This window comes from Loxodonta africana, chromosome 13 (assembly GCF_030014295.1).
Source record: "Loxodonta africana isolate mLoxAfr1 chromosome 13, mLoxAfr1.hap2, whole genome shotgun sequence".
NCBI lineage: Eukaryota > Metazoa > Chordata > Mammalia > Proboscidea > Elephantidae > Loxodonta > Loxodonta africana.
The window spans coordinates 33,615,647-33,639,040 of record NC_087354.1 but is presented as its reverse complement, the minus strand read 5'-3'; the positions used below and the strand labels follow the sequence as shown (position 1 = coordinate 33,639,040).

Below are 23,394 nucleotides of genomic sequence, written 5' to 3'. Positions count from 1 at the left end.
TTTTATCATTTGCTCCCTTTAAATAAAAAAATAAAATAAAATCATTTGCTCCCTTTAGCAAATAAATATTCTGAAGTTTGTCCCATAATTGGCTTTCCACTGTCTTGACTGAGTTCGAACTCCTAAGTGTGGTATACAAGGCTCACCATAATCAGGCTCTGTAATCCTTCAGACTGCCACCTCTTGCCCCCACTTAACATGATCTAACTCCCCAGCTACAACAAACAACTTGCAGTCCTTGAAGGCAACAGTACACCATACTTGTTCTTGCCTTTATGACTTTGCCCATCCTATTCCTTCTTTCTCGTATGCCCTTCCCCTAATTCTATACCTGGCAAACGACTACCTTTCCTGCATCTCAAGGCTTCTGTTGTGAGACTTTTCCTAACTCTTCCCTCTTCACCCCAGTCTGGGTTACATGGCCTTCACCTATGCTTTCAAACCAGGCCTAGTGCTTATCTCATTATTTTTCAAGTATCTCTTAACTGTTGGTCTCCCCTACCACACTGTGAGTTCTTGGAAAATAGGGGCTCTAGCTTGTCCATCTTTATATTGACAATCCCTGGTACACAACAGACATTCAAGAAAATGTTTATTCAACATATATGAATGTTTGCTGAATAAATAAAATGAATGAATGTGTGGGTAAAACTTCATCTAATGAAAAGAAATAAAATACCACAGAGCCTCCTAATATTGTTTCACTTTGAAACCAAACTACTAAGTGTTAAACAGGAGACAAAAGGGGCGCCGAGAGCAAATCTGTCCTCTTGCCTCTGCTGCAGCATGACAACTCCAGCACACGCGAATCTTCTCTGACAAAAGCTCTATAAGTCACTTTTCTGTGCAAAGCCTCACATCCCACTCAGCAACCTCTTTACAATTCTTCTCTGAGCCCCAGTTTTTAAAATCCTGAGGTAAAGGATGAAATACCTGTTCCAAAATATTCTTCAGGTGAGAATAGGCCTCCTGCGGAGTGAATTTCAGTTCCACTATCAAGCGGTCTATCTTATTAATCACCAAAACTGGACGGATGTTTTCGAGCCAGGCTTGTCGAAGAACTGCTTGTGTCTGAGTAAAACAGAAATGAAAATGTAAATCTCATAATTTGAAATACTTAAAACACACTAGAACATCTAGATTAATAAATCACCATATTCCCATACTTCTTTACTACAACTTAGGCTGTGCAGGTCAGACATAGGTCTTCACTAAGCATGCACAAAGTACATAACACAGCAGCAAAAACTACAGATAAGAAACAGTCCTTGCCTTTTGGAACTGACAGTTTATTTAAGGATGAATTAAATTACATAAGTAGGAAATATAATGATTATATCCTAAACACAATGAAGAGTTTAGTGGAACTATACTGTTAGTACCCTTGCTGTTGTTCCTTTCTGTCAACATTGCTGTAATTATTGTCTCTCTTTTACCTTGAAATATTACACACATACAAAAGAATATAAAATACACACACACACACACGTGTATGGGTATACACACAAACACACACACACACAGTTAACTGAATAATTATAAAACAAACACCATGTTATCAGAACACGGGCCAAAAACAGAACATTCCACCAGAGTCCTCTGTGTACACCTCCCTAACTATAATCCCATTTCTTAGAACTAACCACTACTTTGAAGGGCATTAATTTCACTTATCTTGTCAGTATACCCAGAGGACTACATAGACTAATGCTGTGCTTCTCAAGTTACCTGGGCCCTTAGGGGAATCAGAGGGGTGGCTACAGGAATCATAGCACATCTCCTGGGACTATCAAATTTCCTCTATTTGAGTAATTTAAACATTTTATTATTATTTTTTAAACATTAAAACAAACATGGCCAAATCAAGAGGCAGACTATAAAACATGATATCTTTTAAGATAAAACATAAGGTTCCAAAAAATTATTAAAACAAATGAGCTTAAAGAAAGCCATTCTGAGCTCCACCCCTAACCGGAGCTATATGTTCACTCTGGCCTTACGGGTGACCTCTTCCAACTTTGGTGGAAACGTTGAAAAGCACTGGTTAAAGGATATGGGAGAGTAAAAGGAGAGGCAGAGACAGTGTGAGTGTGAGTGTGAGTGTGTGTGTGTGGGTGGGTAAGTAGGGGGAAGAAGTACAGACTGAGAAATCAATAGAAAAATTTTCTCCTATCTAGGAGACAGCTAGCTCAGTATCTTGCTATCAACATCATCTTGCATTCTGTAGAAGCCTTTTCTATTGGTGTAAAGCCTCCAGATCCTTCCAAAATTCAATGCTTTTCCCAATCTTGCTGAGTCTTTCTCTTTCTATAGGGACATAACTTCAATCCAAAGTATCTAAAATTAAAATCACTGTCTCTAAGATCCCTTCAAACTTGGGCAGATCTAACTCTATCATAGCCTGGAATATCCTCAAATGTGAAATATACAACTGGCTGTCTGATTGTCAGTGAAATGCCTAAGGTGGTATACTGTGTCAGTTCCTCCTCTATTCTCACCTTCTTCAACCAGTTAAAGATTTTCACATTATAATCCATTACCTGTGGACAGACCCCTTCGACAGCATCTACCACAATGATGCACCCATCACAGATGCGAACAGCTGTTGATACTTCTGAGGAGAAATCCACGTGTCCCGGAGAGTCTATCAAGTTAATCAGGTACTCCTCAGTACCTGAAATGACATATTAAAACACACATTTTCAGTTGCTCAAGTATACAATACTCTTCCACAAGCCAAAAGCTCAATCAACAGCTATCATTCCAATTTAGGAATTCCCATTAACAGTACCATTGATTTTAAACAGCATCTCTGTAAAACATTAAAGAAATTTTATTTTTTTACTTACTAGTATGCAATGTAAGGAGCCCTGGTGGCACAGTGGTTAAAACAACTGACTGCTTACCGAAAGGTCGGCAATTGGAAACCACCAGCCACTCTACAGGAGAAATATGTGGCAGTCTGCTTCCATAGAGATTTGCAGCCTTGGAAACCCTATAGGGTTGCTATGAGTCAGAATCAACTCGATGGCAGTGGGTTTGGTTTTGGTTTAGAGTGCTAGGCGCTCTCGCACATATAATTTCCTTTAATCCTCACAACAAACACTTATTATAACATATGGACTTTGTAGTAGGGCGATCACCTCATCTCAATTTGTCTAGTTTTCATACTGGAAGTCCCACATTCCATCAAACACTTTGTTAGTCCCAGGCAAACCAGAACAATTGGTCATCTTAGGCTGTAGAAGTTTAACATGGAAACATAATTAAGAAAATACTGCAGAAAAATAGCAATACTTTAGAATTCTACACTCTCTTCCCATTTACCTTTGAGTTTTCTTTTAAAAGCAAAACAATTGAACGCTCAACCACCTGTGTATATACTTCTGCTCCTCCCTTTACGTCACTGTTTATCAACTTCACTGTGTTCAGGAATTACCACGGGACGCGATGTTGTAATTTGTGGGCTAGTTAAAGGACGTTCCCAGGTAATTTTAATCACTTGAATTCTCCCTTATATAATCCCGATAATACTAACAAGGCAACAATACAACATCCAGTCCAGAATTAACATTCGTGGATTGCCTACTTGTGCCCCACACTGTTGTGAACATTTTACAGACATTATATGATGTTTCCTTATGATAACCCTTTGTGGCGGTTACTACCAACAGCCCCATTTGACACAGCAGGAAACCAGGGCATGAAAGGCTAGGGGTCTTTCTCAAGGACATTCAGCTAGAACCTGTCCTGAGGTAAATAACCTAAGATCAAACAATTCAAAGGCGAAGAGTAGAAATTCAAACCCAGGTCATCTAACTACACTAGAGCACATAACCTCTACACTCAGGGTGGCAGTAAGTTTCATCTCATGTGCCAAGATTCCACTGGTAGTGAATTCCTGAAGCATTATGCTAAGGTTTTCACAGTGTACCAGAGCTCAGTGGGAAAGACTGCCATCAACTGGCAATGGACTGCTTTTCTCAGTACCTCCCCTCCTCTGCTTCCTAGGTCTCTCTACATGCAAACTGCTTTATGTAGGGCTCTGGTTCTGCTGCACCCACCAGAGAAGGCTCCAACCAGAAAGGACTGTGGATATTTCCAAAGAAAATAAAATAAGCCAAATAACCAGGGCCCTGGAGCAAGAGTTCACAGTATCTAATTGGAACCTTCCACTGCTGGGTCTCATAAAACCAGTTTTCACAGCCACGATCTTGGGCAAGTACCTCACACTCGGCTGAATAAACCATACAAAAATGCCTAAGTCTAACATGGTCCAGGGTCCTATCAGCTCCCATCATATAAAACAAAAGCTGTGACTCTTGCAATTACTCAGTATTATCTTGGCCTAACTCCTTCATTTTGGGGCAAAAGACCCCCCAAAAGAAGGGATTTTTACCCAAGGTCACAAAAGTCTTATCAAGCCAGACACCTAGGTCTATCTCATGGTGTTAATCATTCTGTTCTTGGACTCCTTTAGACTTTGCAGCTTGGGAAACAATACCCATGCTTGTTCATTTGGCCAAACTCCAGAGTTTAGGGTGGGGACTTATAAGCACTTCCTCACCCTTTGTCTGGCACTACCCCGACCTGATACAGACGTTTTAGAGAATGGGTCTCTTGTCGGGTTCCAACTAGAACCTGAATATAAGTAATAACTGACTTTAGAAATGGACTCATAAAAATAGACTTTAAAAATGGACTCACACAGAAATCTCAGGCTTCCAATATAACAGTGCTTTTATCTTTTACTGAGGTTTCAGGCCTTAGAGAATACCCAGAAAAATGAATGAATGAATGCTGGAATGAATAGATATATATTCTTTAATTATGCACCCAATTTTAACTAAAAAAAAAAAAAAAAAAACCAAACCCATTGCCATCAAGTTGATTCCAACTCATAGCAACCCCATAGGACAGAGTAGAACTGCCCTATAAAGTCTCCAAGGCCCAAAATCTTTACGGAAGCAGACTGTCACACCTTTCTCCCAAGAAGCGGCTAGTGGATTCGAACCATTGACCTTTTAGGTTAGTAGCCGAGCACTTAACCACTATGCCACCAGAGCTCCTTTCCCGAAAACCAAAACCAAACCCACTGCCATCAAGTCAATTTCGACTCATAGCAACCCTACAGGACAAAGCAGGATTACTCCATAGCGTTTCCAAGGTTGTAAATCTTTATGGAAGGAGACTGCCACATTCTTCTCCCGAGGACCAGCTGGTGGGTTCGAATGGCTGACCTTTTGGTTCGCAGCCAAGCGCTTTAACCACTGTACCACCAGGGCTCATTGGGCTCCTTCCAGACTCCTTGAAATTCATTCCAGGATTGCAGATTCAGATCTAGAAGGGATTATAAAACTAATACTACACCAAATGAGTTCAATCTGAAAACATGCATTCCGAAAAATAAGAATGTGAGATCAAATAAACTTTGGAAATATAGCCAGTCCAGTGGGAGAGAAGGTTCACAACACACACACGCGTTAAAGAAGTCCTATAATAAAGAAGCTTGCTCAATCCTGTTTAATATAGAGTTTCCCAAATGCATTCGATGGTGAGAAGGGGAATGCTGCGCTCAGTCCCATAGCTGATAAAGACAGGGCTCAGCTAAGAGCCAAGTCTCCCGACACCACTTTCAACGCGTCTTCCACCTTAACTCTTTCCAAAAACCTTCAAACTAAATTTCAAAGGTAGGTGAAGAGAAGTGCAATATCTGTTAGAGGAAAAAAAAATCCACCAACACAGTTCTTCTGCTGTATGACTTTAGCCACATTATGTCTCTTTAAGACTTGTTTCCTTGAGCATAAAAGCCATTTACTTTTTTTTTGGTGAAGATCAAGTACAAAAATATAAGAAAAACAGTTATGCAGTTTACCATGTTATATATTTTTATTATTACTGTTAACACAAATTATAAAAACACCTGGAGAAGGCATAACACTTCTCAAGAGACAAAGTGTCCTTTTAAAAAAAAACCACTGCTGTTGAGTCAATTCTGACTCACTGCGACTCTATAGGACAGAGCAGAACCACCCTACAGGGTTTCCAAGGAGCAGCTGGTGGATATGAACTGCCAGCCTCTTGATTAACAGCCTGAGTTCTTAATCACTGCACCACCAGGGCTGTTCTCAGAGCCATATATTGAACTAATTCCTACTATAGCATTTAGGAACAGAAACTTCTGCTGCCATATTTCCCAGGCATTTGAAAATAAATCTCTTCATTTCAGGGGACTGATCTAATCAGTCAAGCACCAATCCAGTTTTTTTTTTTTTTTTTACATTCCAGACCATAAAAAAAGGTTGCAAGAACCTTAAGTTAATTATGGGAGAAATCCTCCAGACAATTTCTGCTGTTAATAAGCAGTTATGGGAAAAGAATCTTTCCCTTGCCATATAGTCCTCTGGTTTTAAAGTGCCATAGATAATTGTTTCATGGAAGGTGCACACTTGTCACTAGTGCCTGCCAACATATCTCCTTGGTGAATAGTAAAGCTTCATGGTAGGGAGTTCGGCGTTCAATTTCCAAAACACTGGAAATGCTCACTAAAGCACACATAGCAAGGGGATGAGAAAACTTTCCTTAAAATAAAGGAAGAGAAACAGGGAACACAGCAGAGAGTCCCTGACAGAGCAGGAGAAAAGCGGGGTGCAGAACCAAATTCTAATAAAAAGACCAGACTCAGTGCTCTGACTGAGACTAGAGGAACTCTGGAAGACATGGCCCCCAGAGTCTCTGTTAACCCAGAACTAAAACCATTCCCAAAGCCAACTCTTCAGACAAAGCTAGACTGGACTGTAAGACAGAAAATGATACTCATGAAGAGTGTGGTTCTTAGCTCGAGTAGATACATGAGACTAAATGAACAGCTTCTGTCCAGAGGTGAGACAAGAAGGCAGAAAGGGACAGGAACTGGTTGAACAGACACAGGAAATCCGGGGTGGAAAAGAGGACTGTGCTGTCACATTATAGAGAGAGCAGCTAGGGTCACACAACAATGTGCGTATAAACTTTTGTATCAGAAACTAACTTGAGCTGCAAACTTTCACTTAAAGCACAATTAAAGAAAAAAAAAGAGAGAGAGAGAGGAGAGAAAAGGAAGATACTGGGAAGATAAAATAAAAATGTTAACATTTGGTATCTTAAAAAAAAAAAGGAACAGATAAAAACTCAAGCTATGGATGAAGATCTGTACTTTGTTCAAGTGTATTTTATGCTTCAGTGTAGAACACTATATCTAACAACAACAACACAGGAATACAGGCAGATCTGAGAAAGGGGTAGGCATTCAGCCACAGGGCTGAGGAGCATGAGGATACGTTCCTGAGTAAATCACTCAAGCACGGACATATAACAGTTATGAACATAAATTATACCCCAACTATAGAGTAACCAAGGAGTCCTGGTGATGCAGCGGCTAAGCGCTCGGCTGCTAACTGAAAGGTCAGCAGTTGGAACCCACCTGCCACTCCACGGCAGAAAGATGTGGCAGTCTGCTTCCATAAAGATTTAGGGTCTTGGAAACCCTAAGGGGCAATTCTACTGCATGCGCAGGGTTGCTATGAGTCGGAATTGACTGGATGGCAACAAGAGTAACCACAAGTTTTCAAAGGAAACAGCGCTACTATCCCTTTATATTTTAAACCAATATATAAAATTATAAGCTGTAAATCAATGAATATGGTTTATCATGTGACAGAATTGTAAAGCACATTACAACACATTTTATCTCACATTTGCTGACACAGGTAATGGGGCACATGGCAGGGTAACCAAGCTCCCACCTCAGAAGGCTCCCACTAGAAGAGGCTGTGGGCGGTTGAATCTGATGGCACAAGTGTCAGAGCTGAGATGCTTTAGACAAGGGGGAGAGAACAATGATCTAATAGCAAGGAAATCGAGCTTTTTTGTTGTTGTTGCACAAGCCCATCCTAAAGGCCTCTCCGGACTTTCCTCTAACATGAAGTGAACTAGACCACGTGTGGGCCACTTCTGATTATGGTTTACCTTATGCACTTTTGGTTTTTCTCAGTACAATACCAATCCACTTCGCCCACTCAAACTGTGGCCACACCCCGAGCTCTGACATCACTCGGAACTTCCCACCTTTGAAATTCTGCTGTGTAGGCTACAAATCTAGTAATTACACACCTAAATTGCCCTGATTCTTCGACTTGCAGGTATTTGTGCTTGGAAGGAACCACCAGACTAAGGAACCCCGGACTAGAAAAACAGCCTTCTGGGAGCCCAGATAAAGGTTCTACACCTTTGCAGCCTGCTTACGATCTACCTATGCTTACATCACCCTGGAAGGAAAGTCACAGATCAAGGACCAGCTCTCTTTCACTCATTTAGGTCGTTAAATGTGTGCCATTACCCTAAGAAAGTAATAGCAGTGCAGTTTTAACTAGGAAGAGAGAAGAGTGGGAGTGCAGGGGAACATGGGACTGAGATAGAGAAGGCAATATATGTGTGTGTCTCTGTGAGAATGTATATGGAGTCCTCGTGGCACAGTGGTTAAGAGCTCAGCTGCTAACAAAAGGCTGGCAGTTCAAATCCACCAGCCACTCCTTGAAAACTCTATGGGGCAGTTCTACTCTGCCCTACAGGGTGGCTGAGTTGGAGTCGAGTCGACAGCAACGGTTTTTTTTTTTTTTTTAAGTGTCTGTGTGTGTGTGTGTGTGTGTGTGTATACATAAAGATGAAACAGATTTGCACATGTTTAAAAGCCAATGCCTAGGAGCTAGTAAGAGGGAGAGGCAGAAGATACAGAAGAAAAGATAGAAGATGAGCTCCAGCGACTGGGTCTTTCACAGGATACAAGCAAAGATCCCAATGCCATTACATTTTGTGGTGTGGTGACATGCAGTTAAGAGAATTCTTCTATTTTCTAAGAAAGGGAGGGAAAAGATTTCTGAGACTGTGCAGCGAGGGGATTAGGGGCGAGTTGGGGAGACTACAGAAGGTTTAAAATAGCTGGGAGAATGAGAAGACCTAACAAGGGAGATAAGGGAACTCTGCCAGGCAGTGCTGAGGGCCAGATAATTAGCTTCATCAAGGGTTAGAGTCTTGTTAGGTGTATGACAGAAGATCAAGGGAGCAAATAAACTGAGGACCTTGGCAAGACTATCAGTGAAACGACAAGTCTGGGCTGGATGAGGCAAGAGATGAACAAAGCAGGAGGCTGATGAGGCGGAACAGATCAAGAGACTAGAGATCTTGATGAAGTCAAAAAATGAGTACCTCAATACCCAGGTGAGAAAGCCAGGAGAATGGAAGATTGTAGAGAAGGGAGTATTTAAATTTGAAATGTCAAAGAGGGACAGCTCCAGGTGATGCTAAAATCCAGAAAGTGGCCATGAGAGTGGGTGAGCGAAGAATAGCTAAACATCACTGTTGTTGAGAGACCAAACTGTTGAACAAGTCATCCTTAGAGATGGTAAGTCACCTTGGAGGATTTGGGGTAAAAATGAAAATTAGGAGCCACTAATGAATGGGACTATAACCAGGAGCTGACAGTGATAAGAAAAGACAGAAGGTGTATAATTGGATGGTATGAGTCTCAAAAGAAAGAGAGTCATTTTGTTTTCTAACAGGGGTGAAAATATAAACACCAAGATAGTTGCCAGCAGAACTTGAGGGGGAGTTTTAAAACTTTGAAACCAGACTAGGGGAGAAGGGCAACCCATGTCCTAAACCAGAGATACATGGACATGAAAGAATGAGTGGCACTCACCTGAAAGAAATACAAGGAAAGCAGTATCCTTGGAAGGTAGCCAGACTTCTGCTAAGGCAGGGGAGAAGGGAGCGGACATCAATAAAAAGAGGTTGAGAACGTAGGGATGTTTGTTTACACTGGAATGTTTTGAGGATAAGTTTAGGAAAGGAACGACTAGTGGGTGGGTGTTAGAATCACAGAGCAATATGGAGAAGAGACTAGAAGGTCACTTGGCTTACCCACGGGGCAGTGACAAAGGACAAGAGGAATGTGGGTAATGTTGGTAAAGAAGATATCCACAAGTGGTCCCAGCAATCCCTGATGGGTAGGAAAGACTTGGGAATCAGAAAGAAATCAGCCTGCACTGACTGACTTCTCTGACCTGGACCAGAGACTTGTGGTCTAAGCCAATAAGCTGGAAATGTAATTACCTGGTTCCCAGGACTATCACAACTGGCTAGAAATGACTCGGTCCTTGGAAAAGTTTCTTAGCCTCTCTGATCTCCATTTTCTACACGTGTAAAATAAAGATAATACCCATCTCACAGGCTACTGTGAGGATTAAATGAAATCATGCGTAAGAAGTGGCTCAGAATTATTTAAATTATCATGTACGCAGTTTCTTAGATCTTACACCAACTGAATACTTTGCAAAGTAAAGCACTCATTATAATCCAAGGATAAAAAAATCTGATCCTTTAGTCAAACAAGGGGCAATGGAACCCCTCCCTCCTAGCCTGAGCCCCAAAGGAATGGGACAAAAAACAGGACTGCGAGTTAATGCTCACACATTTGGAAGGAAAGGGAAGCTGTTGTAGCCTTCAGAATGAGAAATTTCTCCCTGTAAGTTGACTTTCTGGTACATGCTGGCTTTTGCGGGAATCTGTCTTTGAGAGAGTGAGACCAGAGAGCTGGTTTCATAGAGCTGAAACCAACGCTAGGGTAAATTCTCCACTTGCCCATAACCAAACTTGTATTTGCACCTCTTTGAAGAAAGCCCTGCTATATTCTTGGTCTCCGCATTTGGAGTATACCCTGGTGACATGTCGCTGCCACTTACGTGAATCCTGAGTGTCCCACTGAGCCAAGTTGTGAGCTAGCCTCTATGCCTGAAGTTACAAACTGGAAGGCCATAAGCTAAAGTCCATTGCAGTTTGTTCTGCACATTGTCTTACAATTTTAAATAAGTTGTCACCATTTAAGAAATTGGAAGATTTTACCAAAAATCCTGATTCCAACTTCTCTTGAAAAATCAGATTCCCAAAAGACATCAAGCAAGAATGTGCCCCACTCTACCCCTAATAAGGGAGAAGGATGGGTGGGCACAATTCATTCTCTAGCTCTTAACAGTCCCCACCCAGACCGACTCAATCATTTAGAGGTTCAACACCAACACCACCTCAAGACCTAATAAAATACTACTTAATAACCACGTTTAACTGGTGTTGGACTAAGTACTTAAATATTTGGTGGAAAAAATTTAGATACCTACCTCACAGCATACACATACCCACACACACACATGCAGTTTTAGTTAGATTAAATATAAAAACTGAAAATATAACTAGTGGAAACCCTAGTGGCATAGTGGTTAAGCGTTCGGCTGCTAACCAAAAGGTCAGCAGTTCAAATTCACCAGGCACTCCTTGGAAACCCTGTGGGGCAGTTCTAGTCTGTCCTGTAGGGTCGCTATGAGTTGGAATCGGCTGACAGCAACTGGTTTGGTTTGGTCAGTGGTAAAAATTGGAGTGATTTTCATTTCAGTCTTGCATTTTACTGTGTATACTTAATCTTCTATATAAGTATAAGCTTATAAATCTATTTAAAATTTTTTTAAAAGATGAATTAGAATGAAAACTTCAATTTGGAAGTCCTGTAGTGGCAATATTTGGTCACAGGTATAAAGAATGGCTACCAAGTAGAAATGAAAGCAATATACATGCCTTTCTGAGAATATGCAAAGAATAGCCTACAACTTTCAAGTTATTTACCTCTTCTCTGTATCTGGATTCTAGACTAACAGATGCAGAGGCATCACATACCTTTAGGATCTTCTGTAGGATGTGTATTGTTGAAAGCACTGCCTAACACCAGAAATGAAACGATAAATGCAAGGTATGCCTTGTGGGAGGAGCACAAAGTGAGGTGGGTAAGAAACAGAAAAACAAGGTTTAACGATATGGCTCCAACATCTGCAGCAAACTTTGGCCACAAACGTAAAAAGAGAGAGGCTCCATTTTCTCAGGGAAGAACTAGACTGCTGGAACTTGCTAAGACAGATTATCACCTTGATGGGTTTCAACATCGTATCTATAATATGCAGTTTTTGTAAGCTTATTTGTTTACATTAAATAAGAGTAAGACCTTATCTTTCAATCCAAATAAAGACTTGAAAAAACTTCCAAAAGTTGGTTAAATTAAGAGCTAGACCACAGAAAGGACTGAATTAACATTTGGTATGCAGACTCTCAAATACAAGGACATGCTTCAGAGGGAGGAGAGAATGGGATGGTAAATGAAAATCACCAGTGGAGTTTCCACAATCATCAGGTTTCTCTCCTCCCATCTAGGTTCCCCTTCAGGTTGTCCCACCTTCATAACAGGAAATACCCCACCCAGGAAAATCAGTACTTAGATACAGGTAAGAATGTGTATCATCTCTCAAATGTTCTGAGAACATATGTCTCAGTCATATCCCCAGCTTCTACCCCCATTTTGTAGATGTGAAAAACAAGCCTCTGCACTAATTCTCAATTATGGAGACTGCTTAGCCCAAAGCCCCTTTTAGGCATTCATTCCACACTCCAATCACCACTAATTAGACGAGGAGATGGCCATCCAACTCAAGGGCAGCCAATCCACAGCCTCTCCCATGGCCTGGCTTAAAAAAATAAACTGGCCACACTTCTGCTCTTGAGAATATATGCTCAGAAACTCAAGGGAGTGAAGCAGTAAGCCAACAGATATAGGGTCAAAGAACACATCAACATACACACGAGTGGGGATCAAGGGTCAGGGAAAGGTCCATTTATGAGGATGAGACGCTAAGAAAAAGCTACAAGATACAGAAAAGACTTTTAGGGGAATAACAGATAAAAACACAGCACCAAGGACAACAGTGGAGTTCAGGTGGATCCATAAACTTTTACTGATGTGGACTCTAGAGCCATTTTGGATCCAGAATCAATATCTGCCTCCAACTTCTATGAGACATCAATTTAATAAGGCTCCTGGTATTTTTTGTTTGTTCTTAATTTCCCTGAATATTGTTACTGATATCACTTCCCATATATTCTTTCAAGAAGCCATTCCAAACCAACCCAGGCTAGCTTGTCTCTGTTCTGTGTAATCAAGGAAGCATATACAAAACAGTCCTGAGAGAGAATTGCCAAGGTCACAGAAGAGAGGTTCCCTGGGTCCTGTGGCAATTCTCCCACAGAACTGTCTACCCCAGACAGAAAAAAGTGAATTGGAATAAGTTTTATGGTATTTAAACATTAATAAAGTGATGGGGAGGGGGGCGAGATTGGAGACAAAGTCCAAAGCAGAGCAACTAAAATCGACACTAGAGGAATCACCAAAAACAAAAAAACACCACTAATAACAGGAGCATGGAAAACAACTACAAGTCTCCGAAGTCTATAAAAGGAGGAGGAAAGAAAGAAACTGATGATTGACCCATTTTCTGGATCGCAGTGTGAGGACATACCTTTTAAAATGTGAAAGTTAAAAAAAAAAAAAAGGCACTTCTTTAAATATTAAACTTTAGGAATTCATGAGCCTAACAGCTTCAAAACTGGTTTGGTACAAAAATATCTCTCAGACTGACCTCCAAGAGGATAGCCGTGCCCCACAGCACGTCCCTTCATGCCGGCCCCAGAGACATGACAATGTGAAAGATGAACCACAGGTCAGTCCGGTAGGGAAATGAAACATATTTTTATTATTTTTTTCTAACTAGAAAAATACACATCTCATGTAAAACTTTCCAACAATACAAAAAAAAATATAGTGGAAAGTACAAGTTTCTCCATTATCCAGCCCCTGGAGACAAGTAAGGTGCCCCCAGACACCTTTATCTGCATACATACTATATTTTTATTACCAAAACACATTCATACCTTACAAAAATACTGTGCTACTTGTTTTCTGTCTCTTAACATATCATTGTTTTTCTACACAAATACGTGTACATGAAACATACTTGTTTTCATAGGTGAATAGCTTTTTACAGCACAGATGTACCATTTACTTAACCATTTTCCTATTGACAGACATTTAGGCAACTGTCATTTTTTCTTTTTCACAAATACAAACTTTTTGGTAACTATTAACTCACGAACAATTATCTCACATACTTGCATGACAATTTTTGCCAGATAACTTTTTAGAAGTGTTACCATTAAAACGGCATCCTGATTTGGGGATAGCAAGCTGGGGCCGACCACCGCAGCCCACCATTAAGTAACTAAGTCTCCATGTTCAATGCACAGGCCATGGGGCAGAACAAGGAAGCAGCCAGAAAACAGACAGCTGGGGCTGAGCCAGCAAAGTACTACACCTCCTGACTTTCCCTGTGAGGAAATCCATACAATCGCCAGGGTAGATGAGGGCAGGTGTGGACTGTCAGTTCTTCCGCCCTCAGGCCAGTCAGAGGTCCCCACCTGCATCCAAGCCTGGACAGCCTGCCTCAGACAACAGATCAGTTGGAGAGGCCAGAGTGAGATACATGAAATATACAGCACAGACATGGAGGCATGTAATTAATTCAGAAAGGGGAAGAAGGGCAAGGAAGACGCAAAAACGCTGTTCTTTCAAAACACAGACTGGTTTACCTTTTGTGTAATGTAGTGAAATGGCGCTGGATTTCATAGTGATCCCTCGGATCTGTTCATCTTCTCTGCTGTCCATGTACCTTAACTGGAAAAATGCAACATATGTGTCCTCATTTCCCAAGGAATTAAAATGTAACATTAAAACTGGCTGATGTGGGTTTTTGTTTTAAACACTTAAGTCTTAAACTAAAGAGCCTTTTGATTTGTTTTTGAAATGGGGGGATGGGGGTGGAGAAGCGTAGTTGGTCATGGGGAGAATACAGACAAATTGAAAGACATCATCACTAGGAACTCATGAATGTACTCAAACACTGCACACTCTTCCCAGAGTGTTGCTTGTCCAAATTTCAATCATGAATGATTGGGGGGGATTACTTCTACTCATCAAGAACAGTCATTCTCTCTCTATTCAGAGGCTGTCTGACAACATCTGAGCAGAGGCTGAAATAGACGGTCTCTAGACGTATGAGAAGTCTTTACTCCTTTTAAGCAGATTTTAAACACATTAAAAATGGTACAGTACAAAAGTATTTATAACATCACCACTTAATTCATGGCTTTTATAAAGTTAGATTCAATAGTTTAACCCACCAATAAGGGCCAGCATCTAATTCTCTAGGTTTTGTAACTCATCAGTACTGACAAGAGGCTTCACTTAACTAAACATCCCGTTTTTTTCCAACTCTTCAACCCTAAGCACCTCACTGACCCTAAGTACCTCACTAACTTCCTCCCTCTCCAGAATTATCTTTTCCCTTCCTTGACTTGTTTCTCTCCACTGTCAAAACTTTTGAAAAATTCTTAACCTTTACATTTACTCATTTTCTTCATCCAAAACTCTTGTGAAAATTTTACTGATATGGAATTACCATGTTTATTCATCCTCATCAAATGCTTAGTTTTCAGAAAGGCTTCCATTCCCACAGCTCTGGCAAAACCAAACTTCAAAGAGCTCTCCATGACCTCCTGGCCAAACACAAGAAGCCTTTTCAATCCTTACTTTCCCTGACTTCAGTGCAGCATTCACAGAGTTACTCACCTTTTATGTGCATGTATACTATCTTCACCATGACCTCAGGCTTCAGAAGGCTTCCTTGGTAGTTAAGACATTTAGGTTAGCCTGGGAGGTCTTCTATAATTTGCTGCCATTCTCTCTACCAACACATTTCCTCTTCCATTTAGTCTCTAAGCAAATGCTCCATTCAAATCAAGCACAACCAACTACTAAGTCTTTATCCATGCCATTTTCCCCTACCTGACAGTTTCTCTGCCTTCCCCTCAAACGACCCAAGTCATCTACTTGTGAAAAACCTCTTTCTCTAAGAAATCATGCCAGGCTATCATCTGACTTGTTGCAAAAATTCATTTTGCATTTATAAAATATTAATGTAAAGCAATAAAAGACAATATAGAAAGAGATGCTTTTGTCCCCATCTATTTTATCCTCCCAAATGGATTGGAAGCTTCTTAGATGCAGGAACTAGGCTTTACAATTTCTTTGGATCTCCAGAGAACACAGAAAATGGTCCGTCACATTGCAGACAGTTATTAAGTACTTACTGAAATGCCACAAGTATTTATTAAATATAACAACATACCTTGCCTGCCAGGCGACTGGAGATGATTCCATTGCTAGATATAAGACAGTCAGCCAAGGTAGTTTTTCCTGTTATTGAAAAAAATTAACAACGATATTGACTCAAATCTATTTCTTTTTTAAAAGGGGAAGAGAATATATTATACCTGCAGATTTAATATCTGGTCAAAAGAATTGATTTAGCAAAGAGTTCATATTTACAGATGCTGGATGAAGCAAGGCAAATGGAACATTTTAAAGAGTTTAACTAGACTTACCAACAGAACATCACCTGGAAGGATACAGTACTTTATAGTGCTGTAAATCCCACCAACCTCATCTGGAAAGCTGTCAGGCAAGTTTTTCTAAGCATACAGCTTTTAAAAAAAAATTTAAGGCATAATTTACGTAGAGTAAAATGCATAGTTTAACTGTACTTGATAAGGCAAACCACCACTCAAATCGAAATACAGACCGTCAGGCTAACAACATTTACAGTTACCCTAATCCGTCCCTAAAGGATTTGATCAAACTTATCACAATTATTACATCAGTCATTTAATACCCACAACAGTGACCATGCCTATAAACTATTAAGCCCAGGGTAGCTCAGAATGACAAGACAGTCCAGAAATAATTTATTTCTCTGAAAGGTATACTGGGTAAAACATCAAGACAACTGAACATGCTCTTCTCCCCTACTTCCCACATATCGCCTTAGCTGGCATTTGCCTGGTAATGACTGTCTTATGCAAATACACATTTAGCAAAGAAATTAATGAAATTTACCCATCTCTCCTACTGTTTGCAATGGATCCTGTGGAGGGCATCAGCTACACTGTAGCTACCAATGCAACCTAGGATCCAAGCAATCTAGGCATCTATTCTTTAAATTTAATTTTTTGTATACACAACTACACACTTAAGGGTGCTTTATTAAACAGATTATGACTAAATTCTACAGAATTGCAAGTGGTAGAGACAAGTAATTTTCCCTGCTTAAAGAATGCCGTGGGTACATATAATTACTGAAGCTGGGTTGGAATAAGTTTTTTTTTTTTTTTTTTCTTCAAGAGAAACAAGTCCCTTATTATATCCAAAGCTATGGCATCTGTGTGTAACAGCTTAAACCACAGACCAATAACTAGGAACACTGATGACCTTTAATACTATATTATCTGCTTGTCATTAAATATTAGAAATAACACAATCCTAGAGCATCACTTTCCTGCTAGGCAATGGCGTAGAAATCATCCTCAGTATGGCAAGCACACGTACCCTCAATTTTAAGTGCCAAGAGAACAGGGACTTTGCTGTACTCATGGTTGTATCCCTAGTACCAGAACAATGCTCAGTGTTCAATAAAAATACATTGACTGAATGAATAAATCACAGATTTTCTAGAATAGTGCCAGTTAAAGTAATTTTAAAGAGTAAATTTAAAGTAATTTGTTATATACATAGCCTGGCTTTCCACATGAATTCACAAAGCAAAAAAATATTTTGTCAGATCTCACGTCCTCAAAATGTAAGCAACACAATCATAAACTTACAGGGAAAGGGGTTGGTCACTGGATTTTTATATAAAACTCATTCTCAGTTGGCTTCACCTATAAAGTGACCTCTTACCCCTGTCCTTATTTCAGTTCTCAGTTGCTTCACTTCAGCTCTCACATTGAAGGCAAAACGCCAAGTAAGCACTTCCACTAATCTTTCCACTATACTACCGGAATACATCACCCACACTTTATTTTTTTCCCCAAACACCTCCCCACCGCCTCTTAATAAACACTAGTGATCATGTTCATGATTCTGGATTTACCATTTTGCCAAGGGCCTCTCATTCATCATCTCATTTGCTCCTCACTGTCCTATCAGGTAGGTGCAGTTTCCATCCTATTTTACAATGTTGTCAGTGAAGCATAAAAAAGGCAAAGTAACCTGAAATGCAGTTTTGAATTCAGATTGTCTAATTCCAGAGCATTTAAGCCTTCTGCTAGTGCCTAGTCTAGCATGCAGGGTTCTAAAAGATACAGTCCAGGCTGTCTCTTCATCTACTACTCATGCCCTCACCTTCAGGACAATAAATACACTTTACTTCACACGCCATTCCAATCACTTGGTTGTGGCCACCAGAACTAAGGAGGATTCTGAGCATGCTAAACAGGACACAGTGCTATCTAAACAGGACACAGCGCCACACCCCAGGATCTATCTCAGGCTGGGCTGGTGCCCTATTCATAAACACCTTCAACTTAGTAGATACTCAATAAATATCTGACCAATTAAATACGATTACATTAAGACACACTCTGAGACACTCTGAGGACATTATGTCAAGACTACAGACCTTTTCCCCCACATATCTGTCAGTTTGTCGTACTGTGGGGGCTTGTGTGTTGCTGTGATGCTGGAAGCTATGCCACCACTATTAGATACCAGCACGGTCGCCCATGGAGGACAGGTTTCAGCTGAGCTTCCAGACTAAGACAGACTAGGAAGAAGGACCCGGCAGTCTACTTCTGAAAAGCATTAGCCAGTGAAAACCTTATGAATAGCAGCGGAACACTGTCTGATATACTGCTGGAAGATGAGCCCCCCAGGTTGGAAGGCACTCAAAAGATGACTGGGGAAGAGCTGCCTCTTCAAAGTAGAGTCGACCTTAATGACGTGGATGGAGTAAAGCTTCTGGGACCTTTATTTGCTGATGTGGCACGACTCAACATGAGAAGAAACAGCTGCAAACATCCATTAAAAATCGGAACCTGGAATGTACGAAGTATGAATCTAGGAAAATTGGAAATCGTCAAAAATGAAATGGAAGGCATAAACATCGATATCCCAGGCATTAGTGATTTGAAATGGACTGGTATTGGCCATTTTGAATGGGACAATCATATAGTCTACTACGCTGGGAATGACAACTTGAAGAGGAATGGTGTTGCATTCATCATCAAAAAGAACGTTTCAAGATTTATCCTGAAGTACAACACTGTCAGTGATAGGATAATATCCATATGCCTACAAGGAAGACCAGTTAATACGACTATTATTCAAATTTACGCACCAACCACTAGGGCCAAAGATGAAGAAATAGAAGATTTTTATCAGCTGCTACAGTCTGAAATTGATCGAACAAGCAAACAAGATGCATTGATAATTACTGGGGATTGGAATGCGAAAGTTGGAAACAAAGAAGAAGGATCAGTAGTTGGAAAATATGGCCTTGGTGATAGAAACAACGCCGGAGGTTGAACGATAGAATTTTTCAAGACCAACGACTTCTTCATTGCAAATACCTTCGTTCACCAACATAAACGGCAACTATACACATGGACCTCGCCACATGGAACACACAGAAATCAAATTGACTGTATCTGTGGAAAGAGACGATGGAAAAGCTCAATATCATCAGTCAGAACAAGGCCAGGGGCCGACTGTGGAACAGACGATCAACTGTTCATATGCAAGTTCAAGCTGAAACTGAAGAAAATCAGGGCAAGTCCACAAGAGCCAAAATATGACGTTGAGTATATCCCACCTGAATTCAGAGACCATCTCAAGAAGAGATTTGATGCACTGAACACTAGTGACCAAAGACAAGACGAGTTGTGGAATGACATCAAGGACATCGTCCATAAAGCAAGCAAGACGTCACTGAAAAGACAGGAAAGAAAGAAAAGACCAAGGTGGATGTCAGAGGAGACTCTGAAACTCGCTCTTGAGCGTTGAGCAGCTAAAGCAAAAGGAAGAATTGATGAAGTAAAAGAAATGAAGAGAAGACTTCAAAGGGCCTCTCGAGAAGACAAAGTATTATAATAACATGTGCAGACAGCTGGAGATGGAAAACCAAAAGGGAAGAACACCCTCGGCGTTTCTCAAGCTGAAAGAACTGAAGAAAAAATTCAAGCCTCAAGTTGCAATAGTGAAGGATTCCACGGGGAAAATATTAAACGATGCAGGAAGCATCAAAAGAAGATGGAAGGAATACATGGAGTCATTATACCAGATATTCAATCATTTCAAGAGGTGGCATATGATCAGGAACTGATGGTACAGAAGGAAAAAGTGCTCAAGCTGCTCTGAAGGCATTGGCAAAAAACAAGGCTCCAGGAATTGATGGAATATCAATTGACATGTTTCAACAAACAGATGCAGCACTGGAGGTGCTCATTCGTCTATGCCAAGAAATATGGAAGACAGCTTCCTGGCCTATTCCTAAGAAAGGTGGTCCAACCGAATGTGGAAATTATAGAACTGTATCATTAATATCACATACAAGCAAAATTTTGCTGAAGATCATTCAAAACGGCTGCAGCAGTGTATCGACAGAGAACTGCCAGGAATTCAGGCCAGTTTCAGAAGAGGACATGGAACCAGGGATATCATTGCTGATGTCAGATGGATCCTGGCTGCAAGCAGAGAATACCAGAAGGATGTTTACCTTTGTTTTATTGACTATACAAAGGCATCCGACTGTGTGGATCGTAACAAACTACAGATAACACTGTGAAGAACAGGAATTCCAGAACACTTAATTGTGCTCATGAGGAACCTTTACATAGATCAAGAGGCAGTTGTTCGGACAGAACAAGGGGATACTGATTGGTTTAAAGTCAGGAAAGGTGTGCGGCATGGTTGTATTCTTTTACCATACCTGTTCAAACTGTATGCTGAGCAAATAAGACGAGAAGGTGGACTATATGAAGAAGAATGGGGCATCAGGATTGGAGGAAGACTCATTAACAACCTGCATTATACAGATGACACAACCTTGCTTGCTGAAAGTGAAGAGCACTTGAAGTACTTACTAATGAAGATCAAAGATCACAGCCTTCAGTATGGATTTCACCTCAACATAAAGAAAACAAAAATCCTCACAACTGGACCAATGAGCAACATCATGAAAAATGGAGAAAAGATTGAAGTTGTCAAGGATTTCATTTTACTTGGATCCACAATCAACAGCCATGGAAGCAGCAGTCAAGAAATCAAAAGAGGCACTGCACTGGGCAAATCTGCTGCAAAGGACCTCTTCAAAGTGTTGAAGAGCAAAGATGTCACCCTGAAGACTAGGGTGCGCCTGACCCAAGCCATGGTGTTTTCAATCGCATCATATGCATGTGAAAGCTGGACAATTAATAAGAAAGACCAAAGAAGAGTTGATGCCTTTGAGTTGTGGTGTTGGCGAAGAATATTGAATATACCACGGAGTGCCAAAAGAACAAACAAATCCGTCTTGGAAGAAATGCGGCCAGAATGCTCCTCAGAGGCAAGGATGGAGAGACTGCGTCTCACATACTTTGGATATGTTGTCAGGAGGGATCAGTCCCTGGGGAAGGGCATCATGCTTGGTGAAGTACAGGGTCAGCGGAAAAGAGGAAGACCCTCAACGAGGTGGATTGACACAGTGGCTACAACAATGAGCTCAAGCATAACAACGATTGTAAGGATGGCGCAAGAGCGGGCAGTGTTTCATTCTGTTGTGCACAGGGCCGCTATGAGTCGGAACCGACTCGATCGCACCTAACAACAACAACAACATAGACCTTTTATTTTTTATCCATTGTACAACCCACTTCAGTGCCCGCAGCTTACGGTCAGGGAGGCCAGGCAATGGTTGGGGGGGCTACAGTTTGCTCTAGCATGGGACACTATGAGAGGCCCATAGGAATAGGCCTGCCATAAATCCAAACCCATGCAACAGGCTTTTTAAACTACAAAGCCATTTCGAAAATTCTTCATATTTTAACCAAAAGTCAAGTTCTGGTTTAAAGAATAAGATGACATACTATGTTTTAAGAAATGCTAACCACTAGTGAGTCATATTCATTTCAAATGGCTTACAGTGTGTGCTTCTCTTACATCACAGAAAACTTTTAAAGAAATAATACTTGCTTCTCAGGTCAGCTAAGCATCAGTCCCAACTGCCCACAGCTTCACTCCATGAGGGGTGTCAAGACACACTCCCTTTGTAATAGAGAATAAGCAGTTTAAAAGGATTCTTACCATGGTCAACATGAGCCAAAACACAGATGTTCCTTATTTTCGCAGTGTTTTTCTGGAGTTGAATCATCTTATCCAAACTATTGAGCACCATGGTTATTTTCCTGTGGCTAAAAATTAAATATGTATTACAAACAGCACAGTGGATGATGGTCAGGGCAAAGAAATAGCTTCAACGCTGAAAAGTGACAAGACTTCTCAGATACCTTCAACTAAGAACCCAGTGAACCTTTATTGAAAGGATGTACCCATCCAAGCCCAAGGCTCGCTTTAGCACTTAGGTTAAACCCATATATCACGACTGTACTCAAGGAGTGTACTCATTCTTCCGCAACCGACGGCTGCGATGAATCACACAGGTCCCGGGGGGTAGGTGCACAGCACCAGCAGTAATTCTGACCTTTGGATGGATACTAGGCTAAACTTCTCTGAGCTAGTAAATGCGTAAAATGGTCGCAAGCAAGAAGCAGAGAATATCCTAACATCGCTCCCTTCGATTTTTTCCCTAGTTCCTCATTCTACCATTTTTGCTCGTTTCCACTGGAGAGGAAACACCCCAAGTTACTCTCTACCTATACAGCCCAAATAAAGTTTTGGATCACGCGCTTATTAAACAAGCAGGTGCGCTGAAGCTCTTTGATTCCTTCCCAAGAGAAAAGGAAAAAAACTCAGCCCGGATTCGTCTTCTTTGAGGATCCCGTGTCCACATGGAGAAGCGGCCCGGCCCCGAGTGGAGGCGACAACTCGGGCGGGCGACTGCTCCTAGCCTGGGGCTCACCCCCAGCCCCAGTCCCACCCCGCCGCCGCGACGACGCCGGTCTCCAGCGCCGCTGGGAGGCGGGACCGAGGGGGCGCCAGCACCCAGCGGGAGCCCGCACTCACCCTCTCCGGCAGTCCGACCAGCCAGCTGTGTCTCTCGGTGCTCGGCCACACCACGCGCGTCGGAGACCGGAGTACCGCGGCGGGACCGGAACACCGGCGCGCGAGGGGCGGGGCTGTCAGGCGCGCGACCTTTGACCCGCGCGCCGCTCTGACGCAGCCGGAAGCTGGCGCAGCGTCCGTCCCCGGGATCCCGCCGTTGCCATGACTACGGCGGGCGCTGCGAAACTGGAGAAGCCGCTTGTGTTGAGGCGCAGCTGAGGAAGCTCTGCAAACTGAGAGGATGAGAAGCCGTTGTCTCTGCCAGATATGTACCTGCGGGTAAGAAACGGCTGGTGTGGCGGCGGGCCGGGCATGAAAGCTGTGCGGGGCATTTAGGG

The 23,394-nt window shown here is 41.5% G+C and overlaps 1 protein-coding gene and 1 non-coding gene across 4 annotated transcripts in view; both read right to left on the bottom strand.

The window, feature by feature from the left end:
• The window catches only part of EFL1 (elongation factor like GTPase 1), a 153,158-nt gene extending 130,034 nt beyond the window's left edge, over positions 1-23,124 (bottom strand). For all 3 annotated transcript variants that reach the window (XR_010317385.1, XM_064267197.1, XM_064267198.1), the window contains exons 1-6: positions 23,018-23,124; positions 22,139-22,245; positions 16,152-16,219; positions 14,554-14,638; positions 2,541-2,674; positions 934-1,071 (exon numbers count right to left, since the gene is read on the bottom strand). Coding sequence is in view for 2 of the 3 variants with exons in the window: in XM_064267197.1 (XP_064123267.1) it covers positions 934-1,071; positions 2,541-2,674; positions 14,554-14,638; positions 16,152-16,219; positions 22,139-22,229 (516 nt within the window). In the remaining variant the exon portion in view is untranslated. The remainder of the gene's footprint in view (positions 1-933; positions 1,072-2,540; positions 2,675-14,553; positions 14,639-16,151; positions 16,220-22,138; positions 22,246-23,017) is intronic.
• LOC111751645 (small nucleolar RNA SNORA42/SNORA80 family) lies at positions 21,694-21,831 on the bottom strand. The gene has a single exon (XR_002786766.1). It is a non-coding gene; the product is annotated as a small nucleolar RNA SNORA42/SNORA80 family (small nucleolar RNA).
• Positions 23,125-23,394: the final 270 nt, after the last annotated feature.